This window comes from Salvelinus alpinus, unplaced genomic scaffold, assembly GCF_045679555.1.
Source record: "Salvelinus alpinus unplaced genomic scaffold, SLU_Salpinus.1 scaffold_40, whole genome shotgun sequence".
Classification (NCBI taxonomy): Eukaryota; Metazoa; Chordata; class Actinopteri; order Salmoniformes; family Salmonidae; genus Salvelinus; species Salvelinus alpinus.
In genome coordinates, this window is record NW_027255981.1 from 1,537,755 (window position 1) to 1,564,031 (window position 26,277).

At 43.2% G+C, this 26,277-nt stretch overlaps 1 protein-coding gene across 1 annotated transcript in view; it reads right to left on the reverse strand.

Annotated features, from left to right (window-relative positions):
- The window catches only part of LOC139566971 (inactive tyrosine-protein kinase 7-like), a 40,305-nt gene that overhangs the window by 12,615 nt on the left and 1,413 nt on the right, over window positions 1-26,277 (reverse strand). Inside the window, exons 2-9 of the mRNA XM_071388356.1 lie at window positions 12,136-12,432; window positions 10,044-10,146; window positions 9,583-9,767; window positions 8,747-8,894; window positions 3,604-3,734; window positions 3,010-3,276; window positions 2,405-2,541; window positions 1,546-1,681 (exon numbers count right to left, since the gene is read on the reverse strand). Coding sequence (XP_071244457.1) covers window positions 1,546-1,681; window positions 2,405-2,541; window positions 3,010-3,276; window positions 3,604-3,734; window positions 8,747-8,894; window positions 9,583-9,767; window positions 10,044-10,146; window positions 12,136-12,432 — 1,404 coding nt within the window. The remainder of the gene's footprint in view (window positions 1-1,545; window positions 1,682-2,404; window positions 2,542-3,009; window positions 3,277-3,603; window positions 3,735-8,746; window positions 8,895-9,582; window positions 9,768-10,043; window positions 10,147-12,135; window positions 12,433-26,277) is intronic.

The following is a 26,277-nucleotide window of genomic DNA, read 5'->3' on the forward strand; positions in this document are numbered from 1 at the left end:
CACACCATTAAAAAAAGACAGATCAAAATTAAATTTAGCCAACAAAAATGTCTCAACAGAATGAAACAAAACACGTTTTGCATATTTAAAGAACTGGTTTAGATTAATAAATAAGCCTACAATAAATACATATTTCAAAATTGCATCCTACCTGGATATCAAGTTGCAGCCTGCATTTGGCCATGCCAACATTAATCTCATCTTTGTCCACTACAATATTAGAAGGGATCCAGACTAACATTTTCCCCTGGTGGCACTTGTGCCAATAAGTTTTCAGTCGGTGGCACCAACCCATGATTTGTTCACAGCATCATGCAATAGAAAAACAATTGTAGGCCTATCATCTTGTAAACTAATTCAGTGCTTTATTAAAATGTGTATTAGACTACTGATGGTATTGAAGTAATAACTTGTTTCATTTTTTCATGCGATTCAAAATATTTATGTCCAACCATACTCCAGTGATTGTCATGCATTTTGGGTCGAAAATTATACTATTATATTTTACTGTTAATATTTTATAGTTTTTTGGGGGTTCAAAAGAGATGACTTTGCCTGCATCTTTATGTAATCTAATATCAAACGTATTTATTTGGTGCCAATTCACCACCTGAGTAAGTGGAAACTCAAAACACATGCTAGTAGCCATGTATCAAATCCAACAGTACATTTAATGTCCCCAAAAAACATTGCAGTTGTAGCCTACTGCCCAATGAGGCCTATGCACTCACAATGGCCAATGCGCAGCTCGTGCGCTCCGTATCACACAGCCATATCAAATATCTTATTTGTAAAATAGTTGCTATTGAACTCAAAATTGAAAGTTGAGAAATAAAAAGTATATCTACAGAAAGCTGAGAACATCCCCTCTCCCCTCTCTTTTTAAAATGTTATACAATCAGAACACTTCATTCTCCTGGAGCATTTTCCCCCCCCGGGAAAGGAAAGAGTGGCCCGCTCGACACAGCAGCAGGCTCCAGCGAAACCAGTCCAGGGGCAGGAAAGCAGACACTTTCATTACAGGAATCATGAGGATAATGCACTTTACTGTTTGGAGTGAGGTAAATGAATGTGCAGCTCGCACCGATGCGACCAATAGATGTTTTAAACTCGTACAGCCAAGTCAAAGGTCCGCAATATGCGACTAAATGGTTGCAGTCTGGAGCCATGCCTTCTAACTTTCGTTTTACTTGAATGAAAAAGGCCCAAATCTTGGTAATCAACAGTAGCCTAAGCCAAGGCTCCTCTCTCAGCGGGGCAGCCCCAGGCACTTTGGCCGACTCCAATTTTATTTACCGGCATTTCATTTATTTGAAAATCGGCCAAAAGCCGGCAATTACCAGCCAACGGAAACCCTGATACACACATATATAAAACATGGCACTCCCACACACAAAGTTCTTTCTCTCGCTCACATGCATACACTCTCACACATACACAGGGCACACCACAAACACATTACAGCACTAACCACAACACACTTGCATGCTGTCTCTCTCTCTTACAAAGTCACACCTACGCATGTGCGCGCACACACACACTCACCAAGAACGAAGACCCTGGCCCGGCCCTCCACCCTCCCGGCCTCCGTCTGGCTCCGACACATGTACAAGTGGTTATCATACACCTCCACGCTGTTGATCCTCAGGGTCCCGTTGGGGTACAGCTTAAAGCGAATGTCCTACAGTCAAAAGACAACAATGGGTTGACAATAGGTTTCATAGAAATGAAAGTTACAGATTGCACCTTTATGCATATTTATAGTTCTGGGCATTAAAAAGTTAATCTGTATTGCAGCACAGTAAAAAGTTTATGTAAATGCACCGGCAGGGGCATATTTGAGAAATGCATTTCATGACATGGATTATCGTTGATGAATCTTAAATGAACTTGACACTGCAAGAGAATATCACATTAGCAATGTCCAGAACCGTATGTAAATATAAGGATATACACGCAGTGCACAAAACATAACATATTGAGCTGCACCTCCGTTTCCCTCAATTCATCGGGGCGTTGACTACAAGGTGTCGGAAGCGTTCCACGGGGGCGCTGGCCCATGTCGACTCCTGTGATTCCCCACAGTTGTGTCAAGTTGGCTGCATGTCCTTTTAAATATTTTGCCTTACCCATTTACCCTCTGAATGGAACGCACACACAATCTACGTCTCAAGGCTTAAAAAGTACTTATTTAACCCGTCTCTTCCCCTTCATCTACACCGACTTAAGTCAATTTAACAAGCGACATCAATACAGGATCATAGCTTTCACCTGGATTTAACTGTGTCATGGAAAGAGCAGGTGGTCCGAATGTTTCGTACACTCGGTGTGTAGTAGTTCTTAGTGTATATTCCCACTTCTTTTCAGAATGATCAGGACACACAGTTCGGACCACAGGACTGACCTCGGCGGTGAGGGGGATGAAGTTGCGGTACCAGGTAACCTCGGGCTGGGGCGTGGCACGGGTGTGGCAATGCAGGTACCCAGGGAGGCCCTCCTCCAGTTGGCTGTCCTCTGGCTTCGTCACCCATTCCGGAGGGGCTAGGGGATACACACATTTAGCATCTCTTAAAAGTAGTGTCTACACCCAATACATTTCAGCAGGTGCAGGTCACAACGAATGCCACAATCCTTCAGAGTTTTGTCCAACTCCCGCCTCAGCAGTGAAACACCGAGTCGTGTTCATTAGGGTACACTGTAACAAAATGTTACACAACGGAAAATGGAACTTAGAGGTTTTATTTATTTATTTATATCTATTTTTTTTTTTTATCGGACAAGTTTACATACTACTTCCTTCGATTTTAGACCATTTTCATTCAGTTTGACCACAAATACCCTTTTCACACCACCTTGCTGACCTGGTCCAAACTGTGCTAGCTCCGATATTGTCATTTCACATTGTGCTTTTCATCAGAGTTCCAGAGACAATTGTGGATGTGTAACCAGACCAGCTTGGCTGGGCTCAGTAGTATGAAAAGCCTTTAGGGTCTTGAGGTCTATACTCACTGGCCACGGTGACGGTCAGCTCCTGCCTCCTGGTACCGGCCTTGTTCTGGCCCACGCAGGTATACAGTCCAGAGTCTTCCCCCTGGGTGGGGCTGAAGACCAGCTCCAGTCCGTCCTGGTATACCCTGCCCTCTGAGGGGACGCGTTCCCCGCCCCGCTCCCACCACACATCGGGCTCCGGGTGGCCGCGAGGGGGGCGGCAGGACATCCTCTCCAGGGAGTTGGCCGAGAAGACCCGGGTCTGGCTGGGGCCCATCTCCTCGATCTCTGTAAGGGGTGGGAGGAAGTATTTGAAGTGATAGTCCATCATGACATCAGTAACAGAAAACAAAAACCATGAATTAAGACTGCAAAACGAATATCTTGTGTTCTAATCATGAAGGCAATGCAGTATACCACTCAACTGCAGAGTGGAACAGTTGACCATGCCGTGCAAATCCAGTTAAAAATAGTGCAGATTAGCGAGGGAAAAAATGAATAAATGGCATTATACTCTGACAGGGTTAAGTGAGTTAGACACAAAGTGAAGGATTCAAACATCTGTCTTGAGACAGTGTGTCAAAACGGTGCATGTCTGTGTGCGCACTCCCTTACCTGCTAGGTTCACGGTGGCCTCCAGAGTGACAGGGAGTCCGCGGGACCATTTGGCTACACATTTGTAGAGCCCAGTGTTTCTGGGCTTCACCTGGGTTATGAGTAGGGAGCCATTGTTCAACATCACCAACCTAGGGAGGAAGAGAAAGAAGCGTCAAAACAAAAAAACACTGAATATTTTCTGGAAAGTTGGCCAACTCAGGAAAGAGGACTTGTTTGTTTGACATTTTCTGTGTATTTTTACATTTAAAAAAAAAAGGACTCTTGGAAGAGATACTAATAAACAATAAAAATTTTGCGGACTGCAGAATTAACCTGAATGTCGACATGCTTCAAAAACATTCATAAACAACATGCACACATCTGTATGCGCACACACAGCCGTAGAGTGGATGTATATAGCGGAAACCGTACTTCACATCTAGGAGACGGTACTTAGTCTTCACGCATCTGGTGTGTGTAATTATATACACGTCTAACTCACTGAACCATGTCACAGTATAATGCCATTTATACATTTTTATCTCTCACTAATCTGCATCTTTAGCTGGATTTGCACAGCAGGGTCAATTTATATATATATATAAAAAAAACTCTAATCTAGCGCACCTGATTCTAATAATTAGCTGGTTGATAAACTGAGTCAGGTTAGTTACTACTGGGGTTGGAGCGAAAACTTTCAGGAGGGTAGCTCTCCAGGAACAGGGTGTGAGAGCGATTACATACACCTTAGCCAAGTACATTTCCACTCAGTTTTTCACAATTCCTGACATTTAATCCTAGTAAACATTTCCCGTCTTAGGTCAGTTAGGATCACCACTTTATTTTAATAATGCGAAATGTCAGAATAATAGTAGAGAGAATTATTTATTTCAGCTTTCACATTCCCAGTGGGTCAGAAGTTTACATACACTCAATTAGTATTTGGTAGCATTGCCTTTAAATTGTTTAACTTGGGTCAAACGTTTTGGGTAGCCTTCCACAAGCTTCCCACAATAAGTTGAGAGCTGGTGTAACTGACTCAGGTTTGTAGGCCTCCTTGCTCGCACATGCTTTTTCAGTTCTGCCCACACATTTTCTATAGGATTGAGGTCAGGGCTTTGCGATGGCCACTCGAATACCTTGACTTTGTTGTCCTTAAGCCATTTTGCCGCAACTTTGGAAGTATGCTTGAGGTCATTGTCCATTTGGAAGACCCATTTGCGACCAAGCTTTAACTTCCTGACTGATGTCTTGAGATGTTGCTTCAATATATCCACATAATTCTGCTCCCTCATGATGCCATCTATTTTGTGAAGTGTACCAGTCCCTCCTGTAGCAAAGCATCCCCACAACATGATGCTGCCACCCCCGTGCTTCACGGTTGGGATGGTGTTCTTCGGCTTGCAAGCCTCCCCCTTTTTCCTCCAAACATAACGATGGTCATTATGGCCAAACAGTTCTATTTTTGTTTCATCAGACCGGAGGACATTTCTCCAAAAAGTACCATCTTTGTCTCCATGTGCAGTTGCAAACCGTAGTCTGGCTTTTATGGTGGTTTTGGAGCAGTGGCTTCTTCCTTGCTGAGCGGCCTTTCAGGTTATGTCGATATAGGACTCGTTTTACTGTGGATATAGATACTTTTGTACCCGTTTCCTCCAGCATCTTCACAATGTCCTTTGCTGTTGTTCTGGGATTGAGTTGCACTTTTCGCACATTCATCTCTAGGAGACAGAACGCGTCTCCTTCCTGAGCGGTATGACGGCTGCGTGGTCTCATGGTGTTTATACTTGCATACTACTGTTTGTATAGATGAACGTTGTACCTTCAGGCGTTTGGAAATTGCTCCCAAGGATGAACCAGACTTGTGGAGGTCTACAATTATTCTTCTGAGGTCTTGGCTGATTTCCTTTGATTTTCCCATGATGTCAAGCAACGAGGCACTGAGTTTGAAGGTAGGCCTTGGAATATATCCACAGGTACACCTCCAATTGACTCAAATTATGTCAATTAGCCTATCAGAAGCTTCTAAAGCCATGAAATCATTTTCTGGAGTTTCCCAAGCTGTTTAAAGGCACAGTCAACTTAGTGTATGTAAACTTCTGACCCACTGGAATTGTGATAAGGTGAATTATAAGTGAAATAATCTGTCTGTAAACAATTGTTGAACAATTTACTTGTCATGCACAAAGTAGATGTCCTAACCGACTTGCTAAAACTATAGTTTGTTAACAAGAAATGTGTGGACTGGTTGAAAAACGAGTTAATGACTCCAAGGTATGCGGTCAGCTGTAGGGCTGGCTCAGGGAAGAGGACGCCCCTGCCTTGCATAGTCCCGTGGGAAATCTTAATTGGGCATGGGACACAAGCTAAGGCTTGATCACCCTTTAGCTGGCCATCTTTGATGAGGGTGTTTAGTGATTAAAGGCCGAAACACCCACTGATTCGAAGGCACACTACTGAGGATGTGTCCCAAAATTGACATCTTAACCCAGTCTAAGAAATAAACCTCCCATGCCACTCTGTCAACATCACGGCAAATCTCATGTGAGTGCATACCATCTATTGGCACAATGGACAGTTTTAACATCTCGTCCCGTGTTTTATGATTCTAAGTGTACGTAAACTTCCGACTTCAACTATATGTATGTAGTGCCAGTCAAAAGTTTGGACACACCTACTCATTCAAGGGTTTTCCTTTATTTTTACTATTTTCTACATTGTAAATTAATAGTGAAGACATCAAAACTTTGAAATAAAACATATGGAATCATGTAGTAACCAGAAAACAAATGTTAACAAATGTTAAAATATATTTTATATTTGAGATTCTTCAAAGCACTTGTTGTCTGCTTTTCTCCTCACTCTGCGGTCCAACTCATCCCAAACCATCCCAATTGGGTTGAGGTCGGGTGATTGTGGAGGCCAGGTCATCTGATGCAGCACTCATCACTGTCATTGGTCAAATAACCCTTACACAGCCTGGAGGTGTGTTGGGTCATTGTCCTGTTGAAAAACACATGATAGTCCCACTGAGCGCAAACCAGATGGGATGGCGTATCGCTGCAGAATGCTGTGGTAGCAATGCTTGTTAAGTGTGCCTTGAATTCTTAATAAATCACTGACAGTATCCCCCAGCAAAGCACACCACCTCCTCCTCCATGCTTCACGGTGGGAATCCACACATGCGGAAATCATCCGCTCACCTACTCTGCGTCTCACAAAGACACGGCGGTTGAAACCAAAAATCTCAAATTTGGACTCAGACCAAAGGTCAGATTTCCTCCAGTCTAATGTCCATTGCTCGTGTTTTGGTAATTCGACGCAGAGGGCAAATCACTTCTTATTGGTGTCCTTTAGTCGTGGTTTCCTCGCAGCAATTCGACCATGAAGTCCTGATTGACGCAGTCTCTTCTGAACAGTTGATGTTGAGATGTGTCCTTTACTTGAACTCTGAAGCATTAATTTGGGCTGCAATTTCTGAGGCTGGTAACTAATGAACTGCAGCAGAGGTAACTCTGGGTCTTCCTTTCCTGTGCAGGTCCTCATGAGAGCCAGCTTCATCATAGCGCTTGATGGTTTTTGCGACTGCACTTGAAGAAACTTTAAAGGTTCTTAAATGTTCTGGATTGACTGACCTTCATGTCTTAAAGTAATGATGGACTGTTGTTTCTCTTTGCTTATTTGAGCTGTTCTTGCCATAATATGGACTTGGTCTTTTCCCAAATAGAGCTATCTTCTGTATACCACCCCTACCTTCTCACAACACCACTGATTGGCTCAAACGCATTAAGGAAAGAAATCCCACAAATTAACAAGGCACACCTGTTAATTGAAATTCATTCCAGGTGATAACCTCATGAAGCCGGTTGAGAGAACGCCAAGAGTGTGCAAAGCTGTCATCAAGGCAATGGGTGGCTACTTTGAAGAATCTAAAATCTAATTTGTTTAACACTTTTTTGGTTACTACATGATTCCATGTGTGTTATTTCATAGTTTGATGTCTTCACTGTTATTCTACAAAGTAGAAAATAGTAAATATAAAGAAAAACCTTGGAATGTTGTCTTAGGTCTCTTTATGTAGTGTTGTCTCTTGTGATGTTTTTGTGTGTGATTTCTTGTGTGTTTTGTCTTAGATATATATTTAATCCCAGCCTCCGTCCCCACAGGAGGCCTTTTGGTAGGCTGTCATTGTAAATAAGAATTTCCTGGTTAAATAAAATGAGTAGGTGTGTCCAAACTTTTGATTATATATATATATATATATATATATAGGCAGAGTTGCAAAGAAAAAGCCATATCTCAGACTGGCCAATAAAAGGAAAAGATGAAGATGGGCAAAAGAACACAGACACTGGACAGAGAAACTCTGACTAGAAGGCCAGCATCCCGGAGTCGCCTCTTCACTGTTGACGTTGAGACTGGTGTTTTGCGGGTACTATTTAATGAAGCTGCCAGTTGAAGACTTATGGGGGCGTCTGTTTCTCTACCTAGACACTAATGTACTTGTCCTCTTCCTCGGTTGTGACCCGAGGCCTCCCACTCCTCTTTCTATTCTGGTTAGAGTCAGTTTGCGCTGTTCTGTGAAGGGAGTAGTACACAGCGTTGTACGAGATCTTCAGTTTCTTGGCCATTTCTCACATGGAATAGCCTTGATTTCTCAGAACAAGAATAGACTGATGAGATTCAGATGAAAGTACTTTGTTTCTGGCCATTTTGAGCCTGTAATCGAACCCACAAATGCTGATGCTCCAGATACTCAACTAGTCTAAAGAAGGCCAGTTTTATTGCTTCTTTAAATCAGAACAACAGTTTCCAGCTGTGCTAACATAATTGCAAAAGGGCTTTCTAATGATGAATTACCCTTTTAAAATTATAAACTTGGATTAGCTAACACAACGTGCCATTGGAACACAGTAGTGATGGTTGCTGATAATGGGCCTATGTAGATATTCCATTAAAAAATAAAATAAAAAATAAGCGGTTTCCAGCTACAACGTTAACAATGTCTACACTGTATTTCTGATAAATTTGATGTTATTTTAATGGACAATTGTTTTTTTTGCTTTTCTTTCAAAAACAAGGACATTTCTATGTGACACCAAACTTTTGAACAGTAGTGTATGTAGATAGATATACACACACACACAAAATCCAGTCTTACCGGGACTTGTTGGTGATGAGCTCGTCCTGATGGTACCACTCTTGGGTGGGAGGGGGCTCGGCAGTGAACAGGCAGTTAAGGAGGGCCTCCTCGTTCCTCATCACCACCAGGTCCTCAGGAACCACCACGGGACGAGGGAAACTTTTATCTATACAGAGGGTAAGGGTGTGAGTGTGTGGTATGAAGAAACTGAGAAAGAGTACATAGGAAAGGAAAGAGACAGGTCAAAGGGCTCTCTTCGGCTCTGGCTTCTAGTCACAATGTTGATGCCGGTGGGGCTGGGTGTTCAAATTTATTTATAAAGCCCTTCTTACATCAGCTGATATCTCAAAGTGCTGTACAGAAACCCAGCCTAAAACCCCAAACAGCAAGCAATGCAGGTGTAGAAGCACTCTGGCTAGGAAAAACTCCCTAGAAAGGCCAAAACCTAGGAAGAAACCTAGAGAGGAACCAGGCTATGAGGGGTGGCCAGTCCTCTTCTGGCTGTGCCGGGTGGAGATTATAACAGAACATGGCCAAGATGTTCAAATGTTCATAAATGACCAGCATGGTCAAATAATAATAATAGTTGTAGTTGTCGAGGGTGCAACAAGTCAGAACCTCAGGAGTAAATGTCAGTTGGCTTTTCATAGCCGATCATTGAGAGTATATCTCTACCGCTCCTGCTGTCTCTAGAGAGTTGAAAACAGCAGGTCTGGGACAGGTAGCACGTCCGGTGAACAGGTCAGGGTTCCATAGCCGCAGGCAGAACGGTGTTGCCTTGCAATTAAACTATGGGGGAAAAACTGCCATCCCTCCTCACCTCTTCTTTATTGAATCTTTGTCCATATACACACCTATGATATTGAGGGTGAAGTTGACATTGCTGCACACGTGCCCAGCTGGATTTTTGGCACAGCAATAGTAGAGGCCATTGTTGTCTGGGCTGGCACTGGGCAGGGTCAGAGTTCGCTCCTTGTTGTTGATCTGATGGCTCTTCTCCGGCAGGCGCACGCCGTCTCTGTACCAGTGGCATGTTGGTCTGGGGGAGGAAGACATGACAACTTAATATGCATGAGTGAGTTGGCACATAAGAATAAGTGGAGAGACTGTTGAACGCTTTGAGGCCCCAAGGCGTCAGAATGCTTCAGTTCGGCTAGCTGAACGAGTATGCTCGCATACGCTCTTAAAAGATGTTCGCTTGAAAAATAAAAAAAAAGCGGCAAGTACTCTGTCTATTTTAATATGCATGAACTCTTCCGAACAGTTTCGGGAGGGGAGCATGCGGACACCTTAAGGCCGTGGTTGTGTTTCTCACCGTGGGTGTCCATCGATGTTGCACCTGAACGTCACAGGCGCAGAGCTCGCGATGTCCTGCTCTGATGCAGGATCCTTCAGGGTCACCCCACCACTCTCTAGCCCTGTGTGACAGATGGGGGGAGGGGAGAAAAAAAGAGAGAAATAGTTAGGGCAGAAAGGAGTAGAGAGTAGTAAGAGCGATGGAAGGTATATAGACAGAGAGGTAGGTAGGTTGAGTGAGTGTTAAAAAAAAAAGACAGAAAAAAAAGACAGAAGGTAGAGAGCGAACACGAGGGTTAATAAAAAGGCGTAAAAAAAAAAAAAAAAGTGTCAAACCTCCTCTTGCTGCCCATTTACGCAAACAAACCAGCCATTCACACCCAGCCGGCTAACTTAGTGCCCGGCTACCAAAACGTCCCCTTTCCTTTCAGCTGACCTTCCTTGTTTTGTGACACAGCCAGCCAGACCAGCCGGACGCTGCAACTTCACAAGCGGTGCATCTTGGTAGAGGACATAAATGACCGCTTTGTCCGCCCCACACTCAAAATAACTTCTCACGCAGGCGTGATTTCGTTTTTTGGTCCGGCGGAAATAAGAGTTAGAAAAGGAAAGCACTGGCGGGCTCTCGTAAGAGTCTTTATAAGTATGAGGCGGCGTTTTCTTAGCGCTTCAAGAGATGCGTTTGATGGTTGTAGAGACACACATGGGAGGACATACATATTGAGTTTGCATATGGAAGAATAAAACTCAATACGTTTGAATCTATGGCTGCAAAGGCAACTGTCAATATTCAAAACAGGTAGGTCCTCATAGGGTCTAATATGGTGTTAATAGCTGTGCAGCCAATTCAATGCATTTGGCAAAATTATTGCAGTAAAATAATTATGGCCTATCATTTGCTATTACGCTGCCACCCATGCTTAGTTTGAGTGCTAGTTTGAGTCATATCAATATATATTAGAGGTCGACCGATTATGATTTTAACGCCGATACCGATTATTGGAGGACCAAAAAAAGCCGATACCGATTAAAATCAGATTTCTTTTTTTTTAATGTATTTGTAATAATGACAATTACAACAATACTGAATGAACACTTATTTTAACTTAATACATCAATCAATTCATCAATCAATTTAGCCGCAAATAAATAATGAAACATGTTCAATTCGGTTTAAATAATGCAAAAACAAAGTGTTGGAGAAGAAAGTAAAAGTGCAATATGTGCCATGTAAGAAAGCTAACGTTTAAGTTCCTTGCTCAGAACATGAGAACATATGAAAGCTGGTGGTTCCTTTTAACATGAGTCTTCAATATTCCCAGGTAAGACATTGTAGTTGTTATTATAGGAATTATTGGACTATTTCTCTCTATACGATTCGTATTTCATATAACTTTGACTATTGGATGTTCTTATAGGCACTTTAGTATTGCCAGTGTAATAGTATAGCTTCCATCCCTCTCCTCGCCGCTACCTGGGCTCGAACCAGGAACACATCGACAACAGCCACCCTCGAAGCAGCGTTACCCATGCAGAGCAAGGGGAACAACTACTCCAAGTCTCAGAGAGAGTGACGTTTGAAACGCTATTAGCGCGCACCCCGCTAACTAACTAGCCATTTCACATCGGTTACACCAGCCTAATCTCGGGAGTTGATAGGCTTGAAGTCATAAACAGCAGAGCTGCTGGCAAAACGCACGAAAGTGCTGTTTGAATGAATGCTTACGAGCCTGCTGGTGCCTACCATCGCTCAGTCAGACTGCTCTATCAAATCATAGACTTAATTATAACATAACACACAGAAATACGAGCCTTAGGTCATTTTAACTGACTTGCATAGTTAAATAAAGGTGTAATTATTATTTATATCGGCAAAATCGGCGTCCAAAAATACCGATTTCCGATTGTTATGAAAACTTGAAATCGGCCCTAATTAAAATCGGCCATTCCGATTAATCGGTCGACCTATAATATATATGTGTATGAATTTAACAACTGCACCTCTTCTTACAGTATTTTGGTTATGAGATCTCAAAACACTGATTTAAGGGAAGGGCTTACATTGATGAGAAATAATGAAGTAAAATGAAGTAGTATTTAAGTAAACTCACATTTGATGTTGAAGGACGCCTCCATGGAGCGCTCTTCTCCTCCCGTGGCATTGTTGCTGGCCAGGCACAGGAAGGTCCCGGCATCCAGCACCCGGTCCACATAGGTGAACTTGAGGTTGCCGCCCTCCCGAAAGCGGCGCTCCGTGTCATTCACCGCGTCGCCGTTTTGCAGCCAGCTGTAACTCACGCCCTCTGCGTCGCTGACCTCGCAGCGTAACATGGCGCTCCGGCCGTGCAAGGCATCCTGGGACTTGGGCTCCTTGGTGAAGTGGAAGGAGGCGGCGTGAAGGCTGAGAACTGGAAGATGAAAAGAGAAAGAAAGAGAGGGGAATTAGTTGCTATGCTCTTACGTGTTACGCTAAACCAAAAATTATTCCGTTCACAAAGCCTGGATTTGATGCACATAAAAATTCATCTCATTTTTCTTCCTTGAAAAGATCAAGTCAAAGACTACTTTCAGCCATTCGCACATCAACTCAGATCATAAAAAAGGAAAGAGGACAATGCTTTTTCCCTTCCACCTTCTCCCCTCTATGCCCTTGGCTCTTTTGTCCACTGGCAGCTGGGAGTAGAGAGACAGACACCCAAGTGTGCTGCAGACAGAAAGACAGACACCCAGGTGTGCTGCAGACAGACAAACAGACAGACCATGGGCCCCAGCTTCTCTGGACATGGTTCCTAACTCCTTGGCCTCCCTCCCCTTGCTGAGTGACATGCCAGGTATGTACTCTCATCCCAAATAATAACCACGTCTCCTGCAAGACCATCCGTTTCCACTAGCATTGCTACATGCACAAAAAAATACTGGCCAGGAGATTTGGGATGTTGCTAAACACCCGGCCAATGAACTTCAAAGTGGTTTGGATGATACAACAACACCCTAGGTGAGCTGTAAATAAGCAAACACTTCACAAAAGTGAACTATCCCTTTAAGGGTGCAGTATAAGCCATTAGAACACCCTACAGGACACAGCCATTCATTCCATTAAAACAATACTAGGTTGTCCTTTCGGCTTGTTTCAGAGACATTCAAATGTCTAGATCCCAAATTGAGCGCATTGCAAATCAGACTTTCGCGCAACTCATTAATTGATGTCAATGGGAGATGTGACCTGAAAATTCTAGTTACACAAGCGGCTCAAGCCAAATTACTAGAATAATAAGTGTGCACCTTCAAATGAACAAATGCTAGTAATACTAAGTATGAATTTCAATGACGGATGCGTTTCTCTCTCTCTGTCCCAGACGTTGAATAGAGTGCCACTGATCCTCGGTGATTGGCAGGGCCTGTCTGGAACTCAGAGCCGCCCATTCATCCAGACAGACGACTGCCTGAGACCGAGACGGACTGCCGTCTCGCTCCAGTGACTGGTTATTGGGGCCCAGGCCGAGCGAAGGCCCACGCTGGGAGCGGACCGGTCTGCACTGGGAGTGGGAAATAAAGCCTCGGCTTTCCCGTGGAGAGGAAGGGGGGGGGGGGGGGGGAAATGGCACAAGTAGGCTACACTTATAATGAGAAAAGGGGATGAATGACTGGCACTCATCAACTGAGCTGTAATCAGTGTTTTCCCTCATATTGTCGCAGGTAGGCGGGCACTGTGCCATCACTCAGTTGACCCCCCCCCACTCCACCATGGAATGCATACCACCTTACTTTGGAATTTGGCCTCTGTTGGTGTACAGGTTGCTGTGTTTTACAAAGGGGGTGGGGGGGGGGGACAATAACTGGCTATGACTGATACTATATCTGTGTTTTTGAGTACTGAATTCGTCATAGTTATATTCATATTATGTTCCCGTTTCATAAGTCTATCGACAATAAAATGTGGTGCGATGGTGACATACGTGTGTGGAATCAAGAGACTGGTTGAAAGAACAACAACTAAACAAGAATGTGTCCTGGACAGTTGGAACCGAAACAGTTCAACTGCGCCCAACGCGGCCGCACCTGGTTCGGTCTCGTACTAATACACACGGGACACAATGTCAACACGCCGCAGGTCGAGAGTGCATACCGGCGAAGGGGATGGAATGCGGAGTGGCATCTGCCCGGCTTCAAGAGGATGAGGTATTCATTCATACTCCTCCTCAGCCTTGGACGAATGGGACTCCTGGGTTACCCAGCAAATGTGCGACCGAGTAAAAGTGTCTGAACATCCATGCATTTTAGTTACCTGTATTCATTTAAAAAAAAGGTTAAGTCAATTAAGAGAAAATGTTTATTTACAATGATGACCTGTCCAATGACCTCTTTGTTCTGGTGGGCTATCACGCTCCCCCCTCTTTCCATCCAAAATTAAAAGCTCAAAGCCTCGCTAGCTACACAACTCCAGTCAAATTACACACTGCTGTTCTCACTGTTTCCGAGAGTGGTTCTATCATTAGAAGTACCTAGTGAGAGTCTAATTGAGACTACAGGAAGGAGAGTAGCCCTTGGTGCCCAATAACAATGCCCCCAGGACTCGTCTCTTTGGCTCTGTACTAGCTAGTACACGTCCTGTGGTCCACTAATAAATAAAATGTATACACACACACACACACAGAGACTAGCTCTCTCCTCTACAGGGAAGGACACATTCCAAACTTAGCGCAGCCAGAGGGACAGGACAAGCCATTATCTGTGCCTGTTGCTGCTATGGAGACAGGATCCTCTCAGAGAATACTCTTGATTAAGAGGGTACCAAGACCTAGAAGAACTGAACGGACAAGAGAATAGGGAGTCATTTCTGCAATGTAGGCTATAGCTATTCTGTCTACTCACACCGCCATTATTCAAAACTACAAGTCACAACAAGTATAAAAACAGAGCCTGTTGGTGTCAGTCAAGAACCATTGCAATTGATAAACAAACCTAAATCTAGGCTATTCAATAAATGACCTCTTCTATTTAAAGATTGAACTCTATGTGCTCCCTGTCCCAGACCTGCTGTTTTCAACTCTCTAGAGACAGCAGGAGCGGTAGAGATACTCTGAATGATCGGCTATGAAAAGCCAACTGACATTTACTCCTGAGGTGCTGACCTGTTGCACCCTCGACAACCACTGTGATTATTATTATTTGACCCTGCTGGTCATCTATGAACATCTTGGCCATGTTCTGTTATAATCTCCAGAAGAGGACTGGCCACCCCTCATAGCTTGAGTATTTCCTAGCCACCGTGCTCCTACACCTGCATTGCTTGCCGTTTAGGGTTTAAGGCTGGGTTTCTGTACAGCACTGTGACATCAGCTGATGTAAGGGCTTCATAAATACATTTGCTTGATTGATTCAATCAGACGTTCCTCTCAGAAAACAAAAGAATGGTGACGCCTACTTTTATCATAAGCAGTGGTGAACTAGCAGCCACAGAGAAACCTAACATTTCCTGGCACTGGTACATTCCCAAACGTCTTCCTTGAGTCCAGGGCAGGAATTTAAAGTGACAAAGGTGGCATTCATGGTTGCTGGAGCAGTGGAACTACACTAACCGAGTGTAAGCAAACCTGATTGGCTGAAACATGAACCACAAATGGAACCTGTTGCTGCATAAAAACGCTGTACATTACATCACAACTGGGATCTGCTCGACAAACATAACCTACCTCCCAAGACGGAGCTAAAATCAATATTCATGTGAACCTAAAGAAGCAAATCGTGCACCAAACCAGGAAGCAAATAAGTTGAGGCATCAATTGTGATGTTACATGCGTTGGATCGGTCGAGTTGTAAACTCTTTCATTCGGTATAGGTCATGCACCCGGAGCTTTAGGGCACTGGTCTTTCTCTTCCAGCTCGTATAGTGGTACTCTACTTGGCTCTGTTAGTGCCAAAAAAAACTCCTGTGGTTTCTCCCTCGCTCTCACAAAGGAGGGCTTTGATGCACAGCGGTCAATGACCCTTTGGTGTAAAGATACTGGGTCTGTGACTGGTTCCATTTGAAGATGCCTACAAGGCTTCGTTGCAGATGCAGGGACCTCCCACCAAGCGCTACTGACTGTAGGCAGGAAAGATGGGCACGGAAATATTTTCGGGTTTAATTCCAAAGATACAGAACGCTGTGGAATGTGAAGAAGACTGGGAGAGACCACAACGGCAAACTGTAGAATAAAAATGAGAATGTCACCATATATTGTGGGCTTCCTCCGTTGTAACTTCAAACGGACCTATTTTGGTGCTATATATCAGGCGTTAGGATGACTCCATGGATGCGAGCAGACTCATATTTAACAATTGTGTCGAGTTGATTTGGACCACCTGTCCACTAAAAGGAGCCAAGCATTAAATTGAGCCATAAAACAAAACCGCCCTGTGAAATATGACCTACCATAAGGGGTGTCCATAAATGACAACAGCATTGTACGTACGCTTGCCATAACTTTTACTGAGGTATGTTTCACCACACCCGCGGTCCACAAGGCTGAGGAGCATCGTTATGCAAATACACAAGTGGAAACTGAATCTCCCGTTGTCCTCATCTCATCCACTTGAGACAAACGCCACGGGAGCATGCGAAAAGCCATTTATGACATCAAGCTCCGTGGCTGGCAAGAAGGCAACATATTAAAGCACATCACATTCAGCTGCTGATTTCCCCGGGGTAACTTAATAGTCCGGAACGGCCTAATAGTCGGGCAAGGCAGTTGGGCCTGCGGTATCACTGGGCCTGGACCCCTCAGACAAACAGCCATTTAAGGGGCGTTGCAGTCGAAGGGAGTAGGTAGGCGTTCACGAGGCCAATCAGAGGGTCCGGGACAGCAGGAAGTTGGATGTTTGTGCAGCTGCTCCCACGTTGAGGGACAGCGTCAAGCTGGACATGGATAAACAGGTGCCCGCTCTGAAAATGCCCGCAGATACTGAGATGAACCAGTTGGGGACTGCAGTCCATTGGGACGGTGCAGTAGGAGCAAGTCACCCTCCATTTAATAACACAGTCCAGATTGAGACAACAGGCAAAAGGGGAGACGGTAAATCCACTCTCATAAGGGCCACGATGCAGAGGTGCAGGGTACCAGTGATTTGGTTTCTGGGAGACTCCTCCACGACTCACGTTCCTCAACCAGTCTGTCATGTAGGACGTGGAACTCATTTTAAAATATGAATATTGAGCATCCGCCATTAAAATTCAAACATAGTTCCTAATTTGACATCACCGTGCTCTTGTATGACATGACATTCCATGAAAGACAGATTAACTAGCGAGCAAAATTATTACAAACTTTGAAAGTGATTTAATAGTACGCAAAAATGTTTAAATAAACCAGTGGCTATCTCCTGCACAAAGGCTGCGCAAGGACGCTGGTTGCCATTGCAGTGACTTGATCAGCTGTGTAGCCAACTGTTGTAACTAGCTTACTGACATGAATGACACAAAAAGCTTGCATTAGCCTGTTTAAATTCCCCTGAAGTTGTAGACATGCAGCCCCACAATTCAAAAGAACTGATATCAGAAATCAGTCCGTAGGATCTCCCCGTAATTGTATCATTGGGTCAGCTGAGCACAACAGCTGACTCGCGAGGCTACTGCAGTGACTCGTGGCAGCAGAACAGCTGCTTCATGAAAACTCAAATGGAAGCACTAGCTAGCACTACCAGCTACAGTAACTTGCTAGCTAGCTTTTTTTGGAAGACGACATTGTGTGCAGTACTAGGTTAGCTGGTTAGTTAGCAGCACCGTTTCAGTCAAAGATGATTTCAGTGACTGGCTCAGTAACGTTAGCAAGTTAACGTTGGACAAATGTGTTAGCTTTTGGGCTTATAGTCAAAACTTCAGAACCACTGCTCGTTGAAGCACAATAATCCTTAGCTCACAAACTAACAAAAAAAGAAGACATTTGTTTTAGTTTAGATTAATTCATACAATTTTGATGCAGAAATTGAGTTCCGCAGACGATGTCACGTAGGGAATATTTTCAACGTTATGGCAGCACTTGGAGCCGAGCTAATTTTGATCTATCCCATTACCATTTACGAAGATACGAGACATCCTGATTTTTGCGACATCCCGATTTTTTTCAAAATCATGGGCGATTCACAAGATATTTTGTTTATGTTCTCTAAATAAGCATTCTTGTACAATTAAAAGGTCAAATACATCGCATTTCAAACAGTCAGCAATAATCTAATGAATTCACAGCGTGTGAAATTAGGCTAAATAATAATATAATTTCTCTAACTAGTTTCACCTGCTTTTGTTTTGCAATAATAGCTGATCTGACTTTCAAGTCTATGAAAATGCCCTTTTTGTTCAAACATTTTACCAGAACAATGCATAATGTACATTCACCAATAATGACTAACTTCCTGTAGCAGGTATTACCGTACAGAAAATTAACACAGGTCTCAATCTCTCAGGCAAAATAACATGCTAGTGAGTAGCCAGTTACTGTTTATTTCAAGTTTAGCAAACTTGAATCTATTTGTTCGCTAACAAGGCAGAACAGTTTAATTGTTGTGAACACACCCTTCTGTCCGTCTCCCAACTGTTTGAACAGCATGTTAGCCTGTCCACTTTGTTCAGATGTTAAAGATGTTAAAAATCAAGTGGCCTACCTTATTTCTGAATGAAAACGAGTTGCCAATTATGTTTGAATCCTTATGGCACATTTATTAAAATGAAAAAAGACCACACAGCTAGCATAACAGTCTATAGCTAAAATGCTGATAGAGGTACATGGTACCGCAATGCTGTGCGACAAACTGAGCATTCGTTTTCCAGAATCAATGTTCACTGATACTCCTGTTTTAGTAGCGTCTGCTCTGCGCGCAATTTGAGGAGTTGAGACATACAAAAAGGTATCGTTAGAAAGGTTAACTTCATGTATTACAGTAAAATGTGTTTCAGTCTCCATTTGACGGATTCCGTTGGACCGAACCTCAAATGCAAATTGCGAGTTGAAACTGCTTGTCAGAGGAAGAAGTGTTCTCTCAACTTTGTTGGTGTGGCGGGGGGAGGGGCTCGGTGTGTGTGTAAACAGAGAGGAAAAGGCGAAGAGAGGTTTCATTCTTGCCCAAATCCTGTCCAAAATAAGCTTGTCGCCTGCCTTGCGGCGAAGGAGACCAAAAAGACAACATGAGAACAAGCAGACAAACGCTCATAAAAAAAAGGTCATACAAAATAACTTCATGCGATACAAACATTTGGAATATCGCAGAAAAACATTCATTGGAATTGATTCGATAGAAGAGACCAGACCTAGGACAGGTTTGCATTGCAGCTGTTCTCTTCTGTCCTGTCATCACAGAGAGCACGGCATGAGATTGTATCGGAGGACGATGAGACTTTAAAATCCTTGGTGAACCGTTCCCTTCATTTAACGCAGGGGCCCAGCTGTGAGATGGATACCCATCTGTGGCCAAAACATTTATATGAGAATCCCCTGCCCCGTCACTGCACATACAAGGGACAAAACAGCTGGAGGGGGGGTGGGCGCAGAGATGAGTGGGAGCTTACTATGGCCATACATGGTCATTTTCTTGGTGGAGATTATGAATGTAAAAAAAATATTTAATTACATGACTAAGACAAATACTACAGAAAAGACTAATGGATTAACCCACCTATATACAGTATTATAATACATTTTTCTGTACAGTGCTACATTGTGCCGTACTCTATTTAGCCGACTAAACTCAACGATTTACGATGGAGTTGAACGGCGACTAGTGTGTGGGCAAACTGCAACAGTATCACATGAATTGTCCTGTGTAAAAGCGGCATATTCTTTGGGTACTGAAATGTGTAGTTATACTCCACTGTGCTGTGCTATCCAAACTTGTGAAATATAGGTTCAGATTTGGTCCAGTCCGTCTGCGGACGTTAAACATCAAGGCCAGGGTCGACTGACCAAATGTAAACTACTTTTCAACATCCATGGACGTCCGATGTCGGTCAGTGCGTTAGGATGCTTGTTATAGTAAAATCCCTGCAGAGTTTGTTTTATTATAAGTAGGATATTGTAGATGTGGGTAGACGTCAGTGTGTGTGTGTGTGTGTGTGTGTGTGTGTGTGAGAGTGAGTGTGAGAGAGTCCAGACTCAGCCTGTTTTAACACTCTTGGTTTGACCATGAGACAGACAAAGCTGTTCTGAGCTGAACATGACAGTGGAAGGGAGGACAGTAGCAGGTGAACCCAACTGTGATTTGTGACTATTATGATTTTCCATTGTAACCAATTCAGTTGCAGTAATTCCATTAGTGATTTATTTGGTAATTTAGTTACCAATTTGGTAACGGAATTACGAGTTATATTCACTTAATAATTCAAATAAAATTGATATCAGTAAAATCACTAACTAAAAAAATAAAAAAAATAGGTACGTTTACCATTACCTATTACTTTGTGAAGTTTCATTATCCTCCCTCATGAGGGAGAGACATTTTAAAATATCTTAAAAGATATGTCGGTTTTGGTTACGGAATTAAGAGGCCCAAGGCAATATATATAAAACAATATTTTTGTTTTTAAACTCAGAACGTAAACAATTCCTCCAAAACCAAATATAAAGTGTTGAAATTAGTTGGCAGGGGTTTTGATGCATTTCTGATAAGACCTTTTCCTTGTAGATTCTAACATTTTCTATCTGATCCAGAAATCAAAGCCTTTACTTATGCCTAATTTGACATGCTCCTGGAGAAGAAAATAAAAGCTGTGTACCTCCATCGTTAGAGTCCAGAGCCAAGTTTACGGCCCTGGAAGAGTCAGGGGTTCAGCAACTTTTCTCATGTGAGCCTTGGGGCTTTAATTTTACTGTTGGCTAACTGGCTTGAAGGTGATAAAGAAGCCTACTCTCTGTTTTCGTGGGGAAATAACAATTGATGCACCAAAGCCAGGTTACAACCCATGACATCTCAACTATGCCCCCTCATCCTCCGTGGTATGGCATCTGCCGCAGGCAGCTCAGACTTGGAAGTGTATCCAGAGTATGTTTTCGATGTGAGATTTAGAATGCGATGCAATTAGCTGTCCCCTGTGGGGGGGGGGGGGGGGGGGTTCATCCTCTCCACCCCCTGCTTCACCCCCTCCACGCCTGCCAGTTGGCAGTGTTGACCTCATGCTGCGAGAAGTGCAAGCGACTGATGCGTACCACAGAAAGAGTGGGGCCCCTGACAAACAAACAATACCCCTACAGCACACAAGGAAGGACAAAATACAATAAACATTAAGGGAGGCCAACAGCAGAGGATGTTGAAAGTCAGAAAAAAATTTAGGAGACGAGGCTTGGGACTTTCACAGTTGCGCAACCCAGCAGTTTTTTAGACCTCATATGTTGATAGTTAACCAAGTAATTATTTCTTCTCACAAACTAAATTGGCGGGAAGGGGTAATGTGTGTAGTACTGAAGGTTAGTCTTTCCTCCACAGTAAATTCCACACGCTTCTCTTTATAGTACATAAAATCTAAAAAGCCTTTGGTGCTCTGGGAATGTTGTGGTACTTCTAAATCCGGTTCTGGAAATAGATGGAGCTTAATGAAAAGCATATGGACTTCAATTTAATTACACAAATTCTGAACTCATAACAAGAACCACTTGTTCTCTCTGCAGAGCACTCAGGAGTTTCACCAGGCAACTTCACATTGGTTCCAGGCAGGTCAACAGACTAAAATTGTCCCTAAAACAAATCCCTCCAGACAGCCCTTGAGAGGACCGGGAAAGGGTTAATACGCAACAGAGGGCAAAAATCTGGCAAAACATCTAGCAATAAATATTGTTTTACCACAGAGGGACTCAAAAGGTACCAGCACTCATGTCCCTAGTTCTTCAAACGGTTCAGACTGAGCTTGTTCTTGGGTGGCGAAGTGTAAAAACATCTCTTCTCCCCTGCTCGTGACCTCTCTGCCCTGGATTCAGTCTGTGTGGGTTTCCCTTGATGATTGGAGCCTGTGGCTTTTGAGCAGCCTTTGGTTTACCTCATGTTCAACGAGAGCCATGCATAGCTGTGATTGGCTCTGTCAGACAGGGTTCTTTTCATCTCAAAGTTTTGCTGTCCATTTCACATGCCATCGTCATTTTAGAGGAGCATGAAGGGATGGCACGGACATAAACAGTTGGACCACTACTTTGTGTAAACTTTATACACTGTGTCAGTGATTACTCTTATTTCATTACTTATCATTCGCACAAAACCCAAGCAGTTCTGGGCGTGTGTTATTCAGGGTTTACACGCAAGTATTTTGATGGCATGCTATTTTCCACTCTATTTTATCTGCAAATAATCTTATCAAAAAGCCATAATCAGTCTTCAATAAATTAAATACGTGTCACATGCGTCATAAACGACAGGTGTAGACTAACAGTGAAATCCCGCTCTAAAAAATGGGAAAGAAATGCAGCCAAATCTCTATGTGGAATTGTGAATGACATCTGCCGGGCTCTCCTAGTGTACTTTACAACATGGAAACACTCTTCTTCCCAGTCAGCAGCACTGAGGTTTGCCAGGGTTATAAGGCTATGCACCTTGACGATGGTGCCAATGGCTCATATGTGGCTGAAAGACAAGCCTAGGTCCTAGCTTCGGCAGAAAGGCATGTCTAAAAAAAGGGTGACATTTTGATTAATCTATAAAGTGGCAATGAAGTGTGTGCAACGGCAAAAAAAAATGTTTGACCTCATGCCCAACAGACTACTTAATTTCATCCTTCTCCGTTAACGTAAAGACAATGGAATCATAAAACAAAATTGGGTCATCAAAGGTATTCTGCAACTGATGACTCACACTGTCTTTGGGATTTATCTTCCACACAGTTTTTAATCCTTGTTGCAACCAGTGAAAGCTGTTGATTTCAACCCAACGTTTCCTGGCCACACAAAGGAAATTGGAGCCGTTTTCAGGAACAGATCCTCCTGAAATAGCCAAAGGAGCCTACTTCAAGTTCAAAGCTAAATATAGCTCTTTTTTTTTTAACCAACAAAGCCGTTTCCATCAAGGAGTGAAAAAAGGGATTTTTATTTTTTATTTTGGTATTTTTTTTAATAAGCACCTAAGTACGCCAGAGTAACAGATCCACACACAAATGTCGTTTCCTAAATTGGTTCTAAAGAATGTCCAATTTATCAAGAATAACTATAGTTAAACCAAATGCTTTGAAATGTTTAAAAAACACACACTACCTACCATGAGTCTGGAGACCAAATAGTTCTGAGCTTTGTTGTTGTTGAACAGTTCCTCATTAGACACTTCAAAACAGACCCGTTCTCCCACCATTTTGTTCAGGTCATTCCTGGCAGACACTCCATATCAGACAACTTGACATCTTATGAGCAGAATATCTTCCTCCTTGCCAAGGCCCTGCTACTTCTCTGCCGGCGAGCGATCTCACGACGGGTGGCATGGTTTTACACGGGCATTCGTTTCAAACATCCGCCAGGCTGTCATTTCAGGAGCTCTTTAAGCGCCATCAGATCAAAACATCAGTTATGTCAGCCGCTGGCATCGTCTTTATGCACAGGGTCGGGCGCCAAATACGGAGGGCATTGTGGAAACTAATTACAAGCGCCTCGGTTAAAACATGCTTTGGCACGACCCGGCTGGGTTGACCCAGGGTAGATTTACTCAACAAGCAAATAAAGTGGCGTCAATCATCCTATGAGTTGGGTATAGAGGAGCATCTACCATATCAGAGGACTCAATTATAAAATGTTACCTTTACACCCCCCCCCCCCATGTCATTTTGAAACCTTTGACAGTGTAAATAGTGTCACTGCTGTTTTGCTTTAAATACTGTGCAGCAGTTAACAGCTACTCCTCTAAATACTGAACGTCCACCGTTACATTTAAAATTGTGCATATTTCATTTGTGTGTGTGACGCTGCAGAGGTCGAGGTCTTATTTTTACACTTCTAATAATAGTACGACAAATCTTTATACATCAACCTCCCTCTCAAATAAATGCCCTATATCAGGGCTGCCCACTGACTGCTAACACCATTTGCTTTGGCTGACTAAAAGGGCAATAGTGTTGAGATTGATTATCCCCCCCCCCCCCCCCCCAAAATAAACTCCTTCAAAACATATTTTCCAGAGCTTAAAGTTCGGCTGTAATAAACACTTGTGTGTCTGATCAAACCGCAGCTGCCAGAGGTGTACCAAAAGAGAATAGTGATGGTTACCCCTGACATTTAGCGGCACAGTCCCAAAGACCCATGAGACCTCAGAGGAGAGACAAGAGGGAAGAACATGCCATCACGCCTAATCCAGAATGTGTTTCAAGAAAACAGTCAGCTGCTTATCCTCCATCCTCACATTTGTCATAGACCAGAGTGGCCCTCTCTTTCATGCGAGTAGTTGCCATTGCTTTAACAAGACACACACAGTAGGAACAGATGGCAGTACCGGAAATAAGGACTGGGTTTTGATCGAAACAGGAAATTTGGACAAGCTCTGAAAGGACTACACAAATTGGATGAATGTTGGAAATTAAATTAGAATACTATCGGCATAATTCAATGTTTCAGAAAATAATCCAGTTCCATTGCTGCAAATGGTGATGATTGATCTTATTGTAAACCGAGGAAGCTCAATTATCATTATTTCAGTATGCGTTTGGTTATCCTCGCTTCCTCATCTCTGTGATATAGCCGGCTGTAGCATCCCCTATGCCCTGTGTGATATAGCCTTCTGTAGCGTTGCCTATGTCCTTATGTGGGTGCTGTTGGTTTAAGAGAGTTCACTCAATTTACAAATGTACCTCATGTGAAAGGTAATATTACCAAGAAAATAATCTATACTAGCGTCAGCAGCCCAGACACTGGCAATACAGCAAAGTAAACAAACCCAAATATTAGATCGCCGGCTCTCCGGGTACATAGACCACTCTCCAAATAACTATAAAACAAGTTACATGTGCAATCAAACTGAAACCTCCTTAGACTCAGGCCATATTCCAGTACTTCAAGGCGAAGGATGTTTCACATTATACACTGTAGATCTTAATCACGACACAGGACCATCTTGTCAGGGGAAAAGGGGTCACAATATGGTTTTGATGTAGAAGTATCTGAAGACATTTTTATCTCCCTCTCTGAAGCCCCAGAAATCAAAACGTTGGTATTTCAAACAATACACGGTGCATTGCATCATTTAAAAACAGTCCAATAAGACCGAGGGCTCTTTTCCACTTAATTATAGTGTCAAAACCATACTACAGCATAGCATGCTTCTCAGTCCTCTTAGTTTAGAATAAACAAAAAAATGTGAGTCCAATTCAGAGCAAAGGGACTTGTCAAGTGAAATGATACTACCTCTGTCTTTGCAACTACAGTGAGTGCTTCTAAAAGTATTTTTCCCCAGACCAATCCTGATTTCCATAACAATGGAAGGAGATGGTCCCCCTCGCGTTCTAAAGATCAAGCAGGCCTCTCAACTACCTGTGAAGTCCCTTCAGGCTGCTTTTATCTCTTGGCTTTCCATGCAAATGTCATCCCATTTCCTCCAGAGACCCTGAGGCCAACGACAACACCCCAACACACATTTTCTCCACGTCTCCAAAAAGATACAAATCCATTCCCTGACTGTTTCTCGACACTTCCACTTACCTACATGAGAAAAAATATATACTGTAGTCATAGATTGGGGGCATTGCGGAAGAACTAAAGCAAAAGCATTGAGCTTGAGCCATACCACTTCTTTGCTTACCTTAAACTTCTACAGGCGGCTTTAGCCTGCAGCATATGTAAAATACCCTTCTACACGCTGTACTACAGTATGTGCCTTACCAGCATATCCATAGGATCCTATAATTCAGTTACAGGATCTCTATGAACATATCATTCCTGACAAGCTATAACAATCAGCCTGTGCTGCCCAATTAGAATTGGAGCTCTTGAGATGACTGGAAAACGTTTGAGCAGTAAGAACGCCTGCTCTCCATGACAGACTGACCAGGTGAATCCGGGTGAAAGCTATCGATTCCTTATTGATGTCACTTGTAAAAATCCACGTCAAATCAGTGTAGATGAAGGGAAGGAGACAAGTTAAATAAGGATTTGTAAGCATGGAGACAATTGAGACATGGATTGTGTATATGTGCCGTTCAGAGGGTGAAAGGGCAAGACAAAAGTGCCTTTGAACGGGGTATGGTGGTAGGTGCCAGGCGCACCGGTTTGTCTCAAGAACTGCAATGCTGCTGGGTTTTTCATGCTCAACATTTTCCTGTGAGTATCAAA